Source organism: Oryctolagus cuniculus, chromosome 12 (genome assembly GCF_964237555.1).
Source record: "Oryctolagus cuniculus chromosome 12, mOryCun1.1, whole genome shotgun sequence".
Classification (NCBI taxonomy): Eukaryota; Metazoa; Chordata; class Mammalia; order Lagomorpha; family Leporidae; genus Oryctolagus; species Oryctolagus cuniculus.
In genome coordinates, this window is record NC_091443.1 from 72,848,270 (window position 1) to 72,865,324 (window position 17,055).

General features: G+C 41.3%; 1 protein-coding gene across 4 annotated transcripts in view; it reads right to left on the reverse strand.

Moving 5' to 3' along the window:
• ATP8B4 (ATPase phospholipid transporting 8B4 (putative)) overlaps window positions 1-17,055 on the reverse strand; it is a 260,383-nt gene that overhangs the window by 190,235 nt on the left and 53,093 nt on the right. For 3 of the 4 annotated variants that reach the window (XM_051822381.2, XM_051822379.2, XM_051822380.2), the window contains exons 4-5: window positions 6,125-6,238; window positions 2,301-2,399 (exon numbers count right to left, since the gene is read on the reverse strand). In XM_051822381.2, the coding sequence (XP_051678341.2) occupies window positions 2,301-2,399; window positions 6,125-6,238 (213 nt within the window). Of the gene's footprint in view, window positions 1-1,211; window positions 1,350-2,300; window positions 2,400-6,124; window positions 6,239-17,055 lie in introns of those variants that run through there. The other variant, XM_051822382.2, reaches the window with a different exon arrangement.

Here is a 17,055-nt window from a genome sequence, read left to right on the forward strand (position 1 = left end):
AATCCAAACAATGACAACCTATTCCAGGAATATTCCAAACTGACTACTTTAACAGGAAATTATGTCAGTATGGATGGGTCCTGTGTGTTTGTGAAAAATCCAACCTCAAAGGTTTTGGTCACAATGTGCACTATTAAGTGGGATAGACATTTCATTAAGAATGAAGAATTATATCCTGTGTATACTGTAGAAACATGGTATATGAAGATAAATGCATTACACTTGTATGCAATTTCAAATGATACAAATTTTTGATTTATCAAAAACTTATAAATAACTGATGAAATATATGAATCAACTTGACAAGTACAAATTGTCCCATTTGCCTTTCCATACTCAACCACTCATAGCAGACCTAAGTTCACACTTTAGCCATACAGCCTTCTGTAATTTTCTCTTCCACACTCTACTTCCCTATCAACCTAGTCTCTCGTTGAAGGGGATCTTCCTTGCATTAAGAAATGAGATGTTGTCTGTTTTTAATTAAGATTTACATGACATTTATCTCATATTATTATTATTCATATACAAGTCCTATTTCCTCCTATTGCATTTTAAGCTTTTCTTAAACTTCAGTTTAGATGATTCTTTCATTTTTGCATCCCCCATATAGCTTAACACAAAGAAGTGTAGCATATAAAGGCCAGTTCTCGCAAGCCAGTTTGTCCCAGGTAGACTATAAGAGGTTAAACCCTAAAACAACCACAAAAAATAGTCTAGTGAGCTTAATGGGATTCCAAAAAAAATCTAAAATTGGGCCCAAAATGAAACAAATAGCCAGTGGGATATAATAAATCATCAGCAGATTAAGCTTCTGCCTGTGGCACCAGCATCCCATATGGGTACCAGTTCCAGTCCCAGTAGCCCCACTTCCAATCCAGTTCCCTACTAACACAGAGGATGGCTCAAGTCCTTGGGCCCCTGCACCCACATGGGAGACACAGAAGAAGGTCCTGGCTCCTGGCTTCAGATTGCTATTGAAGCCACTTGGGGAGTGAACCAGTGGATGGAAGATATCTCCCTCCCCCTCTCCCTCTCCCTCCCGAACTCCTCCCTGCCATAACTCTGCCTTTCAAATTAACCTTTTAAAAAACAAATAAACCAATCAACAGCAAGATGATAGAATTAAATCTAATTATGATGGCATTAAATATAAATTAGTTAAACATTCCAATTAAAAGGCATAGATTGGGGCAGGCGCCGTAGCTCACTTGGTTAATCCTCCACCTGCGGTGCCAGCATCCCATATGGGCATCGGGTTCTAGTCCTGGTTGCTCCTCTTCCAGTCCAGCTCTCTGCTGTGGCCAGGGAGGTCAGTGGAGGATGGCCCAGGTGCTTGAGCCCTGTACCTGCATGGGATACCAGGAAGAAACACCTGGCTCCTGGCTTCAGACCAGTGCAACACTGGCCATGGCAGCCATTTGGAGGTTGAACAAACAGAAGGAAGACCTTTCTCTCTGTCTCTCTCTCTCTCACTGTCTAACTCTGTCAGATAAATTTTTTTAAAAAATGCATAGATATTCAGATTGTATAAAAAAAATTACCCAACTATATTCTTTCAAGAAACCCACTTAAAGACACAGATAGGTTACAGTAGGAAATGTAACCAAGGAGAGGCCTTAGATATGCTATGTAAGTCATTTGCATATATATAGTTAATGAGATAACTGCCCATACAATAACCCAGGGTGATATTATAATTTGTGTGGATTTTGAATGTTGGTTTTCCCAACACTGTTTTAAATTTTTCAATGACTTTTTCTTTGTTTTTAATTTATATTTTAAGGAATACAAATTTCATGGAATGACTTCTTTTGGGATTAGCATATTTCAAAACTCTCTATTACCCTATATCTCACTTATTTACATTAGTTTCATGATTTTTGAAGCTATTTACTTGTAAAGCATCTGGTGAGTTGAGCAGAATATGTGAGAGTACCTAATACTTACCTATTCCCAAAACTTAAAGACATACAAGATAAATAATACTTTACTGAATGTGTGTCTAATTCTAGTTCACCCTTCCATGAATTTGTTGTATTTTGATTACCAAATCACTAGCTCTTTACAAGCTCTAGTTTCATTATCTATAAAATGGAGAAATAAGTCTACTGAAGACTTCTTGCTTTTAAAAAGGCTCTGGTTCTGTGACATCAGTATTAATTACTAAGTAGCAAAAGAATTTTCTATGCTATTGGCTGAAAGAGATCATGCAGAATTTCGAATAGATATCATTTTCCACTTCCAAGAAGACACAATCGAAATCAAGACCTCAAGAATTCTCATGAGCAAATACTCACATAGTCATCTGTAGCATCTTTGACAGCTGTCATCATTATTACCAGGACCAAAGGTACAAAGGTGGTAAACCAGGTCAAGGAGGAGATTTCTGGAATTAGCTAAAACAAACATTTCAAATACTTTAGGATAATATATATCATCCAAATTCTTGTCATTGGCAGTTATTTTCAGCTATTCATAAAAATGTAAAATTATTTTCAATTATTTATTTGCATTCTATTATCATACACATAGAATAGGAATATCATTGAACCAGGTTTCAAACTACCTGACAAAAAATACAAATTTTACAGAGAGTTGAGAAGTAGATCTCTCAAAATCATCTACAGAAGATCTTTCCTCAGATATTAAATGTCACATGTAATTTTCAGGTTCTCCTCTCAACTTTTAACCAACTTTCTCCTCACCAATTCCTCGAAAGAGTTTCTTCGAGCATCTACCCTGCACTATACCCTGTGTCAAGTACCTTCTATATAGTACAACATTTGATCCTCAGCGGAAGACCACCAAGTTAGATTCTGTATTAGAATTGGTTTGCATAAACACATAGCATTTTTAATTCTGTGTAGTTAGCATCCCTGGGAGTATATGATAGAGAATATATTACAAATAGTGACCTAAAGCACAGGATGTCCTATTTCCATTCCATAAATTAAGTATCTGAGGGTTACAAAACTGAGCCATAAACATACACTGCTGAAGTTTAAACCTTAGTTTCTTTCTTACTCCAAGCCTATTCCTTTGTAACTCCAAAGCCCCTCAGTGAAAAGAGGCTTAGTGACCATTGACATAACTCTTGGACAGATGATTTTTTTTTTTGACAGGCAGAGTGGATAGTGAGAGAGAGAGACAGAGAGAAAGGTCTTCCTTTGCCGTTGGTTCACCCACCAATGGCCACCGTGGCCAGCGCGCTGCGCCGATCCAAAGCCAGGAGTCAGGTGCCTCTCCTGGTCTCCCATGGGGTGCAGGGCCCAAGGACCTGGGCCATCCTCCACTGCACTCCCTGGGCACAGCAGAGAGCTGGACTGGAAGAGGAGCAACCAAGACAGAATCCAGCACCCCAACTAGGACTAGAACCCGGGGTGCCAGCGCCGCAGGCGGAGGATTAGCCTATTGAGCCGCTGCGCCGGCCATAGACAGATGATTTTCAAAGGTGCTTCATTTTGGAGCTGGTTCAGGGTCATCAGGCAGGGAGGACAGCATGAAGATTGTCAGTAGACAGAAACCAGGCCTCCTCAGTACAACTCTAAGAGGTACACATTTGGCCTAAGGGTTAGGATACTTGTGTCCCACATCAGAGTGCCATGGGTTGAATCCCAGCTCTGTCTCCGGATTCAAGATTCCTGCTAATGTAGACTTTGAGAAGGCAGCAGTGATGCCTCAAGTAACTGAGTTCCTGCCATCCATGTGCAAGACATGGATTGAGTTCTCAGCTCCCAGTTCCAGTCCAGTCTTGGTCATTGTGAACATTTGGGGAGGGAACCAGTGGATGGAATCACTAAATAAATAAATTAACTTCTTTAATAAACAACTCCAAATGGAATCAATTTTATACAACATGTTTCATGCAAGATTTTCAAAAAATTTAAAAGTCTCTGAGATAGTAGCAGCACCGGGCTAGGTGGCAGAAAAGCTGGATTTCAGTCCAAGTTTACCATTAACTCATGGTGAGAGCTTTACATGTGACCTAACCTCGCTGGGTCTAATTTCTTCATCAAAAAAGAAGAGAGGTTGGACTAAACCATCCTGAAGGTCCCTTCCAGATATAAAATTCTATGAATAAAAGCCTCTGACCACAAATAAGAAAGCTATTAGGAAATAAACAAAATTCTGGAATGGGATGAAGAAACCAAAAACAATTTTGTAAGAGGATAAAAGAGGAAGAAATCTTGGATTCTAAGGTTTCTTTAATAAATAGTAAGATGTTAATTCATTTTTTTCTTTTGTTTTTTTTTATTCTGTTTTTCCCCTGATCCACATCCAGTTCTTTTCAATTCTACTCCTCTTTATTGGGGAACCGCCCCATCCCCTCTATTTTCAAGTCCACAAAATTTCAGTACAGATTGAGTCCATTCTGACTCCAGGTTTTGGCACACAATGTAGGTCAAGTCAATCACTGCCCCAAATTCTTGAGCCACAGTGATTGGTTTATGAGTGAAGCTGTCACCCCAATCGGAGTTAATCCCAAACTTTTGCTACAAAAGATGGCCCCAAGTCCTTTGGCACCTGTCAATCACATGGGAGACCTGGATGAAGCTCCTGGCTTCTGGCTTCAGCATGGTTCAGGCATGGCTGTTGAAGCCATCTGGAGAGAGAATAAACAGAAGACTTCTCTCTCTCTGCCTTTGAAATAAGTAAATCTAAAAAAAAAAAAAAAAAAAGAAAACACTTTTGCTGCAGCAACAATAAAAAGTAACACACTCTCTCTTCCCCCTCTTCTTCCTCCGCTTTCTCCTGTGTTAGACTTGAGTTGGAGCTAGGAAAATAGAAATTTAGAGCTGTCAGGATTACCAGGTAGAGAGCCTACCTTAGAGTCAAGCCAAGATGAAAGAAAATAGAGAAAGAGAAACCACATCCCAATAAAATTGTTATTGCTCATGAATCCAGTTATACTGGAAATGTCATATATGCCCCTGAATATAGTCACCTTTTATATAATTTAGATTTAATTTATAATCAAAAATTCCTTTTTAAAAAACATTTATTTTATTTGAAAGCCAGAGTTACACGGAGAGAGGGAGAGAGCAGAGAGAAAGAGATATCTTCCATCCACTAGTTCGCACCCAAAATGGCCACAATAGCCAGGCTGAGTCAGGCTGAAGTCACCAGCCAGGATATTGATGCAGGTATCCACATGCTGGCAGGGGCCCAAGCACTTGGCCATCTTCCACTGCCTCTCCCAGGCCATTAGCAGGAAGCTGTATTCGAAGTGTTACAGCAGGAACAAGAACCAATGCACAAAAGGGATGCTGGCATTGCAGCCGGCAGCTTTACCAGCTATGCCACAACACCAGCCCCAAAAGATGGTTAATGCAAAGTTATTCAATTAAAGAAAAATAGTATTCAAAGCTATTAACCTAGATGACACATGACTAGTCAACCTTCTTACCTTATATAATTAATACAAAGTCCAGAATGTTCTGAATCTATAAGTTTCATGTGACAAAATTACCCTAAAATGAATACTGTGGAAATAACTGGCTAAGGTGAGCACACATGTATGTGTCTTCCCTGATTTATCCCCTCTTCCTTCCCAAAATATCAGTAAGAGCTCAAATTTCAATTAACCCAAATTTCAGATAGGGAATAAAGAAAGGCTATTTGTTTCCAATTAACACTTCACGCTGTAAAACTCAGCATCCAACAGTGAAATAACATATAATACCCATCAAATATTTTAATTCATAAATTATGTCATTATTCTCAGAAAAATATGAGATTTGCCAAATTGAGTTCCACAACCTGCTCAGTCTTAGCCAGCTAGGACTCTGCCTGGACTCTGGCAATCCCTGTACTGTCAAGATGAGAGGGAGGTAAAGAAAGGAGAGAAGCTACAAACAGCAATTTTTAGGCTCTGGTTTGGTTCAAATAAAGTGCAAGCCTGCATTTTTAAATGACCTCAGAGTTTAAGATGATGAATGTACTCTTTTTTACCCATTCTGAGTCCTCCTACATTTGTGACAAGAACCAGCAATAATAACATTAAAAATCTGATAAGGATGATTTTACTGAATCATGAAAAGTTACTAAATTACCTTATTTTTTTCAAATACATGAACACTTTTATGAAACAGATATTGAATACATACAATCTAAACATTACCTGTAAAATCAGAAGAAAAAGGAAGTAGGCATTTGCCACTCTTTGGAACTGTTCAAATAAATTAATTGGCAAGAAGGTGAGAAGGTTGTACTTGGATGTGTGAATACGATTGTCCTGAAAAAGAAATAGCATGGTGTTAGTTCGGAAGAAAGTATTGTTCATTATCAGAAATGGCCCTAAAATTTACAAAGCTGAGCATGAGCAGTGCTAGGGCAAGAAAAAAGAAGACAGTTATGCAGAAAATGTAAAACTCTGTGGCCCAAGGCCTTCAGTTTTCCCAAAATGGCATGCTCCTCGTACTAACTAAAATTGCTATTCATTGCCATAAAGTCACCCTTGACTAAAAACATCACGTGCAAAAGTCCACTCTCAAGACTGAGACTTTGACACTTATACATTCAGTCATTTTGCACTTGTGGCTTGAGTATCTATTGTAGGCAGAAACGGAGCTTACACAGGTCCCACCAGCTAGAACACTGAAGACTATCTAGTCCACCTTTCCAAAATACAATTCCTCTAAGGGCCTGACAAAGGACTCCCTCAGTCTATTTTTTATAAGAACCCAAGTGCCTCACAAGGTAACCAAATCCCATTTCAAATGTTCCTGTTTCAAAGTGGGAATTGCTAGAAAGGTCTTCTGTTCACAGATTTATTTACTTATTTAAAAGACAAAGTTAGAGAGAGATGGAGAGATATTCCATCTTCTGCTTCCCTCCCCAGATGGCCAAGACTGAGCCAGACTGAAGCCAGGAGCCTCATATGGATCTCCCAAGTGGGTAGCAGGGGCCCAAGCACTTGGACCATCTTCCTCAGATTTCCCAAACCATTAGAAGAGAGCAGGATTGGAAATGGAACAGTTGGGACGTGTACCGGTGCCCATAGGGGACGCCTACCTCACAGTTGGTGGCTTTACCCACTATGCCACAAAAGTGGTCCCTGGAAAAATCTTTCTTATAAGAAACCCCAAAATCTCCTTCTCTCTGACTTCTTGCCATATGCCAAGTTCTTGCTCTGGGGTCACCCAGACCAAGTCTGAGGTCCTTCTAGGTTGATAACCTTCAAATAATTGAAGAACGCTTAGTGCACTCCCGTTCATCTTCACTACTCTGACTAGAAGATCCCAAAGCTCTCAACCATCTCAAGACTCATTTTGTAGACATTTTTTCCCAGTCAGTCTCTTTGAGATCCATCCCCATTTCTTGGCATCTCTCATGAAACATGGCATCTAGAACCAAACACCACCAAACCAAACACAAATTGCAGATCTGGTCCAACCAATCCTTGTACAGTCAATTTACACTTGATGTTCAATTTTCTGAACTTTTGTATTAATGTGCCTTAAAATTTCATTAGTATTTTGACAATTGTATCTCACTGCATATTCATATTGAGTTTTGATCAACTCCTAGATCAGGTAAGCATTTGGCCTAGGGATTAAGACAACACTTGGGACGTTCACATTCCATAATCAGAGTACCTAAGTTCAAGTCCAGCTCTGGCCCCAATTTCAACTTGCTAATGTGCACCTTGGAAAGCATCAAGTGATGGCTCCAGTAGTTGTGTTCCTGCCACCCATGCAGGACACCCAGATTAACCTCCTAACTCCTAGCTTCAGCCTATTGAAGACATTTGATGAGCGAACCAGTAGATAAGCTTGCTCTCTTCCACTCCATTTCAAATAAATTACATAAATAAAAATTTTAAGTAATATCACTAGATCATTTTATGGAAATCTCTATTAAATTTCCCTTTCTAAACAATTATAGCTATTCTTAATAGACATGTATTTATTTGAAAATCAGAGTTACAGAGAGAGAGGGAAGGAGATGGAGATCTTCTATTCACTGGTTCACTCCCCTGCTGCAAAGGCCAGGGCTGAGCCAGGCCAAAGTCAGGAGTCAGGAGCTTCATCCAAGTCTCCAACATGGGTGATATGGGCCCAAATACTTGGACCATTCTCCACTGCTTTCCCAGGCCATTATCAGGGAACTGGAACAAAAGTGGACTAGCCAGGACACAAACCAGCACCTATATGGGATGCTGGCATCATAGGCAGTGGCTTTACCTATTAAATCACAACACTGGGCCCTACCATTTATTTTTTAAATAATGATGTATTTAAATATGTTTTTCATGTATATTCCTATTCTATGAGTCTAATAAGCAATTATCTTTTCATCTTGAATATACTATCTAAAGTATTAAATATTCCTCCCACTTGCATGTCATCAAAAAAATTTCAAACACATGCCTTTTAATCTTTGGGAGGTTATTCTTCCAACCCTGTAGACAAATGACACTAAAAAGTACAAGGCCAAAGGAAAAAAAAAAGTAAAATAATAAAAATCCCACGAACTACTAGATTAATGTTAACAGCTCTTTAAGGTATAAAATAAAACATATTATGTATGCTTTATTTAACCATTTACAAATCCATCTAACTGTATTCCCTTGAGGCTTAACTCTATCTTATCCACAAAGATAGCCTAAGTAGCTTGAGCTGATGGGTCTTGCTGAAATTTAGCATGAATATGCTCAGAATACTATTTTTTAAGTGAAGTTAGCTTGTTTGACCTGTGTTAAGTGAGCCTACACTTGCCCCTCTAATGACTACGAACCGGCTAAAGAAAACAGAGGCATCTGGTAGATGACTGCTCTTAACAATTCCCAGGGATCAAGGTGTCCAGCTGTGTGCCAGGATGAGGGGAGTCAGGAAAAAACCCAGCGGAGAGCCAGGGTTTTTTAGTGTTACTCACTCAAGAGTTCTCTGTGAAGGAAGGCTATAAGAACTATCAATCGTGACATGATTTTCCAAAGGGACTTGGAGAAAATAAGAGGGAAGAAGAAAGCAAAGGAGAAAAAATAATGAACTAAAAGGATATTGTATTCCGTATTCTGTTTTACATCGTCCTTCTAAGTTAAAACTAAAATAGAGCTGAAGCTGGTATCTTGAGAAAAGGAAAGATCCAACACCTGGGACGGACAAAACCCCTGCCGCAATCACGAGGAAACTCGCCTACAAAGCTGAATTCCACGCAGGTGAAGAGCTAATTTTGTGGGATGAAGTGATAACGCCCAACAGAAACTGGGCCAATGTTCGCCTACTTATTTAGTTTGACATATAGCAAATGGGTGTGTGTGTTCTCCTGGCTCTGTTGTAACTTAGTCACAGATGATGCAAACCCTCACAGCTTTGCCTAGGAACAAGGAACGAGGGCTCCCCCTCCTGGAAAAATCTCTAGATCCATTTACTTTTCTTCATTTTTCAGTCAAAAACAAAACAACATGCACACCTTTTTCCATTTCCCTGCCCTTAAATCAGGTACGTTAAGTCATTTTGTTGAGCCTGTGGACTTACAGTCAGATTTTAGTATAAGTCATTCCATAATAAAACACAAGTCTCCACCTCTCTCCTCTTAAACTACTTTTCCACCATGGACTACTAGAAACATGGCCATCCGGAAACAAAGGAGCGGGTGGAAGGAGTGGCACGTGGAGGAGCCATGTAACATCTCTGGCGCTGACAGAAGCCGGGTTAGAAGCCATGGTTTTAGTTTCTTAGCCAGTGGGCTGGTTAATTAGCCCTGTGAGAAGGAGGCAGTCTCAGGCAGATAGTCATAGGCAGTGCTGGACCAGGACAAACCACACACATATTGAGAAAGAGCCTTCCCCTAGAGGAACATGGGAAACCACCTGCTCCTGGTAGGAAGATCACTTCTGAGGGGGAAGAGGGCAGAGCTGAGGCCCTTTATTCCTCCAAGACTGACTCATCAGATAAGTGACTCCCTCTGCCCTGGGGCAGGGTGAGTAAAAGGTTAAACCATCACCAACAGTGCCGGCATACCATATGGGCACCAGTTGGGGTCCCAACTGCTCCACTTCTGATCCAGCTCCCTGCTGATGACCTGGGAAAGCACTGGAAGATGGTCCAAGTGGTTGGGCCCATTCCACCATGTGGCTACTTGGATAGATGGATATCCTGGTTCCTGCCTTCCGTCTGGCCCAACACTGGCTGTTGCGGCCATTAGGAGAGTGAACCAGTGGATGGAAGATCGATCTGTCTCTGTCTCGCCCTCCCTCTCTCTGTGATTCTGACTTTCAAATAAATAAATAAATATTTAAAAATATATAAATAGGGGCCGGCATTGTGGCACAGCAGGTTACAGCCCTGGCCTGAAGCGCCAGCATCCCATATGGCCACCAGTTCAAGTCCTGGTTGCTCCACTTCCGATCCAGTTCTCTGCTGTGGCCTGTGAAAGCAGTGGAAGGTGGCCCAAGTCCTTGGGCTCCTGCAGCCACATGAGAGACCCGGAAGAACTCCTGGCTTCGGATCGGCACAGCTCCAGCCACTGCGGCCTCCTGGGGAGTAAACCAGCGGATGGAAGACCTCTCTTTCTGCCTCCCCTTCTCTCTGTAACTCTTTCAAATAAATAAAATAAATCTTTAAAAAAAAATTAATTAAATAAATGGGTAAAGAGAGGAGTGTCATACCAGTAGAGATTCTTCCACCTGGAAAGCAATGTCAGGATGAAGACAAAGCATTGCTCCTCTAAAATACAGTAATACAAAAGTGGACAGATGACAACACATTTGGGAATCTAAAAAAGAGATTATAAGGCTGGAGTAGAGAGGTCAGCACAAACTGGGGCCAGAGTGAGAAGTTACTTGGAATCTGTTCTACAATCCTAGTCCTTACCATATAAAGTTAAAACCACAACTAAGGGGCCAGTGCTGTGGCACACCATGTAAAGCCACCACTTGCAGTGCCAGTGTCTTATATGGACTCCAGTTCAAGTACTGGCTGTTCCACTTCTGATCCAGCTCCATGCTAATGTGCCTGGAGAAGCAGTGGAAGATGGCTGAAGTTCTTGGGCCCCTGTACCCACATGGGAGACCTGGAAGAAGCTCCTGGCCAGGCCATTTCTATCAGCAGATAGAAGGTGTGTGTATTTGTGTGTTTGTGTGTGTGTGTATGTGTGTGTGTCTCCCACTCTCTCCCACTCCCTCTCTCTGCCCCTACCTCTTTGTAACTCTGCCTTTAAAATAAAAAAAAATCACAAGGGGAAATTACCAAAAGCTTTTCGGTAAAGAAAGAATTTGATGAGATTTTTATTTTCCAACATTTTCCTAGTTACAGGCTATAGAATAAACTGGAGATGACACAATAATAGGTGTCAAAAGAGCAATGTGGAGGTCTTTGAATAGATTCAGCTGAGAGAATAATGGGTGGCCTGGACCAGGGTGGGGGCAAAAGGAACAACAAGGAAGAAGGAAGATAAAAAGAGCTGATACTTATCAAGCTCTTGTTATGCGTACTGTTTCCATAGCTCTGTTTATCTTCAGAACATCCTCAGGAGATGGGCACTATTATCCTCCTTGTATAGGAAAGAAATCTAAGGTTCACAGAGATTAGGCACTCTACACTAGGGTATTCGGTTGATAAGTGGAGGGTCAAGAGCTGGATCCAGAGCACAGCTTCTTTCCCATATTGTCGCCCCCAGTTCACTGCACATGAGATGTTTCTTCTGCTGTCAGAATAGCTACTGCTAACTCCTCCAATCTCTTCTCCAGTCCGTCCTCTCGGTTGGAGCCTTTGTTAACTATTGCCTGCTACAAGATTACAGCTTCCTTGTCTGTGAGAACTTCAAGAAGCTTCTAGAAAATTCACATCATCTGTCGATCCTACACATGTTGACCTTACAGATGTTGTGAAGTCCCTTTGTGTTTTCTCTCAATTCCCCTCAAGAGTAATTCTCTTTGTCCCTAAAAAACGTACACACAAACAGTACAGATGATTTTAGCTTCCAAGAGAAGCAGAAGTGGCAAAGGGATAAAGTAAAAATAATAAATGCTTCACAGATTAGCTGTCAAATAAAATATGAATAAAATGGGAAGTAGTATTTTTGTAATGAGATTCTCACTATAGCTACATTGTATGTGTATTACTTAAGAAAACAAAGCAAATAGAAAAAAAGACTGCTAAATCAGCCAATAGAACATTTGGAGAATTTATCTCGATTTTTTCATTGGCAAATGGTAATACTATTCCTCATCTATATGTGAGGGCACTTCAAAAAGCTCATAGAAAATGGAATTAAAATATAAATTTACAAAAAGGCTTCAATAACTATTTTGGTGCAAAAAATATTAAAATCCATGAATAATTTTTTAATAATATACACTTTCCATGAACTTTGTAAGGTGCCCTCATATTTATAGTACTATTACACAGATGAGATCATAAACGTAAAAATGTTTTTACTAAGTTAAAAGAATTATGCAAATATATTTGTAACTCTCAAGTAATAAAGGGAATGAATATACACATAATGTACTAGGCAGAATAAACTGTCCCTGCCACAGTAAGAAACAAGTCAAAAATCTCCATGGTCTAACAAGTAGTTTAGTTCTTGCTCATGCTACATGAGTCTCTCATCATGGTCATTCATAACAGACCAGCCACCATCTCAACAGCTTCCAGTTGTGGTACTAAAGGGAAAGAGGAAGTCCTGAGGAGTCTCACGCCCATGCATTAAGATTTCAACCCAAATGTTCACAACTCCTTGCCCAAGTAAGTCATCATGTTTCCAAAAGACAAAAAGCACAAAACATGGATAATGGACATTATTATGGTTGTTATTATGGTTGTTACCACAACCAAAATGGAAACAAACTAACCCTGATATTTTTCAGACTGTGAGATATTTCAGCTCCCAAAAGCATCAAAAACCAACCTCAGTGCTTCAAATCCAGTCCTGTTAATGCCAAGTATAACAGACATCTGACTATCCCTCCCCACCTCCACCAACACCCAGCTAACAGTGCCCCAGTTTCCTAGTCCTGTGTGCTCTGGTTGGATTCAACTCCTATCGGTGGTTCCAGGATCAGGCCTAGGTTAGCTAATACTAACTACATGTTGCATCCTCCCATTAAAATGTTGAGTTCAAAGCTGCCACATGACCTCTATCAATTCCAGAATTTCTCAAAAACGAAGGCTTTCTTTTTTCCTACTGCATTCCCACCTGGAAGCAAGTAGGCCTAGAGATCACTGATATTATCTTGTGACCATGAATGAGTAGGGAGTCTGCCAAGAATAAACTTAACACTCAAGATGCAGACCTAGAAATGCAGAAAAAGGCCAGCGCCATGGCTCACTAGGCTAATCCTCCACCTGTGGTACCGGCATCCTGGGTTCTAGTCCCGGTCGGGGCGCCAGATTCTGTCCCGGTTGCTCCTCTTCCAGTCCAGCTCTCTGCTGTGGCCAGGGAGTACAGTGGAGGATGGCCCAAGTGCTTGGGCCCTGCACCCCATGGGAGACCAGGAAAAGCACCTGGCTCCTGGCTCCTGCCATCGGATCAGCGCGATGCGCCAGCCTCAGCACGTCAGCCGCGGCGGCCATTGGAGGGTGAACCAACGGCAAAGGAAGACCTTTCTCTCTGTCTCTCTCTCTCTCACTGTCCACTCTGCCTGTCGAAAGAAAGAAAGAAAGAAAGAAAGAAAGAAAGAAAGAAAGAAAGAAAGAAAGAAAGAAAGAAAGAAAGAAAGAAAGAAAGAAAGAAAGAAAGAAAGAAAGAAAGAAAGAAAGAAAGAAAGAAAGAAAGAAAGAAAGAAAGAAAGAAAGAAATGCAGAAAAATAAACTAGACAAATCCTGTCCCAAGACTAATTCTGTCTCTGGACTTTTTAGTTATATGATTTGTTCTTTTATTATCTAAGTTAATTTGAGTTGGCTTTTCTTTTGCTCCCAACCAACCAAACACCAGGTAAGAGCATTAATAATACAGAGATGATCAATTCATATTTTTATAGAATAGTTTACTGTTATCTCTACATTTGCCTTAAAGAATATATTGCGGAAGGCTAAACATAAATGAGCTCAGTGGTTGTCTAGGGACACTGCCTGCATCTGTGAATCCCACAAGCCAAACCCCCAGAGCTTTCGCAATGAGTACCACAGTTTCAGCACTATCAAAATATCTTTCCACATTTGATGAAACATGTTTTTGTCATGTTAGCTATAAAAAGTAACCGTTGGGCACTTTAGGGGGAAAATGTCAGGCTTTTCTTGCCACAAGAGGAGGCACATACAGTATTGTTATAGTACAATCTAGATGCTAGGGAGAAAAATAATCCTTGACTCTTAAGGGGGAGATTATCTTTAAATCATAAAACAAAAACCAAAAAGAAACTATGTCCACAGACCACTTGCACAAAAAAGGAAGTGGCTAAAAGGCATTTGCACAACTCAGGAAATATGTGAAACACCCTGTTTATGCAAAGATCCCAAAAGAATGCATGTATGGGGCAAATGGGAGTGGAGATTGGACGTCTGGCGCCTCACTGATGCCGTGCAGAACCACAGCTCCTCAGTACTAGGAGAATGTTGCCTCATGCAGGGTCCTCATGCTCAGGGTGGGGAGGAATGGAGAGGGGACAGCGCTCCTCTGTGCACACTGCTAGGATGGTCGACCACAGACAAGACTTTAAAGAGAGCCATCAGCAAACATGAGCTACAGCCCTCATTCTCATCACCACCACCACCACCAGAATCATTGGAACAACCCCAGGAGCCTGTGCTCCCAGCAATGAACAAAAAAATATATCTGGGGCAGGAAGGCACAGGGGGAACCTTTCCTCCAACACTCATCCATTCACTCGACTAATCTCTGTTAAACGTTGTAGGTGTCAGGCACTATATTACTGAGCCAGGGCTACGGATGTGAAAAAAAGTGTCACTTCCATCACAGAGCAAGTTTGCACTTCAGTTGTGGAGAGAGGCAGAAATATGTGGACAATAAACCTGCAAACTGATGACACAATTTGAGAAAGTGATGGGTATAAAGGAAGCAATGAGCAACAGAACAGGAGCACCTTGCCTACCGAGACTCAAAGCCACCTTGTTTGACCTTCCACGGTAATGCAAACTCAGTATTACCGCACAAGTAAGGGCACCTGACGCCAGGACATGCCCACTCCCCAGGTTGCCTCAAAGAATCCTTCAGCCTAACAAAAAAAAAAAAAGAACTTCAATATATATTTTAATTAAAAATGTAAAAGTCAAAGTAACTGATGTTTAATGCATAGACTGTCTTTACTTTGTAGTAGTATACATACATGTGTTTACATGAGTACTGTACATACAGATCTATAGTAAAGACAGGATAGGTATATGTATGTATACATGTGTACATCTGTAGTAAAGACAATCTGTATATGCTCAAGTATATATACACACATAGAGATTTCTTTTTACAAATAGGGAACAAAACTCTAAAACTGCAGACTGAATACTGTTATGGTCAAAGAGTCTGACCTGTGTGTCACCAAGATTTAGGCACAAAAAAGAGAATGGGTGACTTTCTTTGGTAAGGTCTGTGTTGTAGAATGACACCACCTAATAGCTAGTGTCTTTTTGCATGTGCCACACCTGAAGGTGAGCACATAGATACATCCCCACAGGTGGTCCTCAAAGTCAATGAGCTGTTACTGTTTCTGCAGCACTTGGCAAACGAGGAAACAGGTTTTGAGCAGTTGTGAGGGCTGCTTATGGAGGCAATGTCTCATAGAGACCTGTGTTCTCCCACACGGTCGGTGATTCCTGGGAAATGAGTCAGACGCAAGGAGTCTCGGGACTGTTTCTGGATTAATGGGTTCAAGACCCTCCTAGGCCATCAGAACAGAACCTCTGTAAACTGAAGGGCTCTAGATAATTCAATCAGCTGAAGCAGTCACTTCCAGTCCTTTCAATCTAGGGAGAGCATTGTCACCTTGTCTGGGGAGCTCATTTCCCATCTAGACCTCAGACACACAGCCCGTGCCGACGAGAGCATCCAGGCCTGTCTCCTGACAAAGCGAATCAGTACCAGCACCACAAACCTTGCTCTCTCTCCCACCCCCAGGCCATGGTCCAGTGTTCCAGTGTCTGAAAGACTGTTCTAGAGCTAATAAATGGCCTATGAATAGTGATTTATCTACAAAGAACTAATTTTGGACAATTACCAAGGGAACAAATTAAATTTCCCTCTGAGATTAATTTAATCACGCTAATTTCTTTTTCTCCAGGGTGTTTAGATACTTACAACATTTGAGATAGTTCCAAATAAAATGTTAAGCTTTCTTTTGTGACATCTGAAAATACCCTTAAAACGAAGGAAGGAAGAAGAGAGAGGGGGAGAGAGAGAGATTGAGGGAGATAAGAGGAAGGCATGGGAAACAGAAAAGACACGAAAGCAAAGGCTGCACTTCAATGGGACTTGCATGGGCATTGATCCCTAACGACCTGTTTACCTCTTACTTCTGCTTTGCCAGAGCTCCTCTATGCCTCCTCCTTGCAGATCCGGTGTCTGCCAGGGAGTAGGCTCTCGGCCCACCTCAGCGTGGGTTTTAGAGGTCTTCTATGATCAGGATGGCCATATCTTTGAGCTTATGTAGGGGCTGGCTTGTTCAGGCCTGTTTCCTGAACTACAAAGTAGTTTTTTGACAATTTAGTGCATACAATCTGCTTTGCTTATTAGTACTAAAAACTAGACCACGTGCACACTGCTGTGCAGTCTGGGAACTGGGCCAAATTTCAAGCAGGACTTCAGTGTTTGTGGCAATAACAAAGGCACAATTAGTGAGGAAAGGCACCCATCAAGGTATCTTTCCCAAAAGGCCAAGGCTTTATAATAGCACACAGTGAATGGTCAGATCCCTCCCAGGACGCAGTTTCCTGCACTAAAGCTCCGCATACGTAACATCACTGCAGGAGGAGCTATGTGATTTTCTCCTGAATCCCTGGGGATTATATGGGAAGCACAAGTGACTCTGAGGATCCACCCACAAAGGATGCTGGGAAACTGGGATCTCTGACCCACTCAGGAGGAGTGCTCCTATGTTCTCGCCTTTTCTGGCTTCCAGTCCCTTTGCAGCCGGGATTGGGGGACAGATCCAG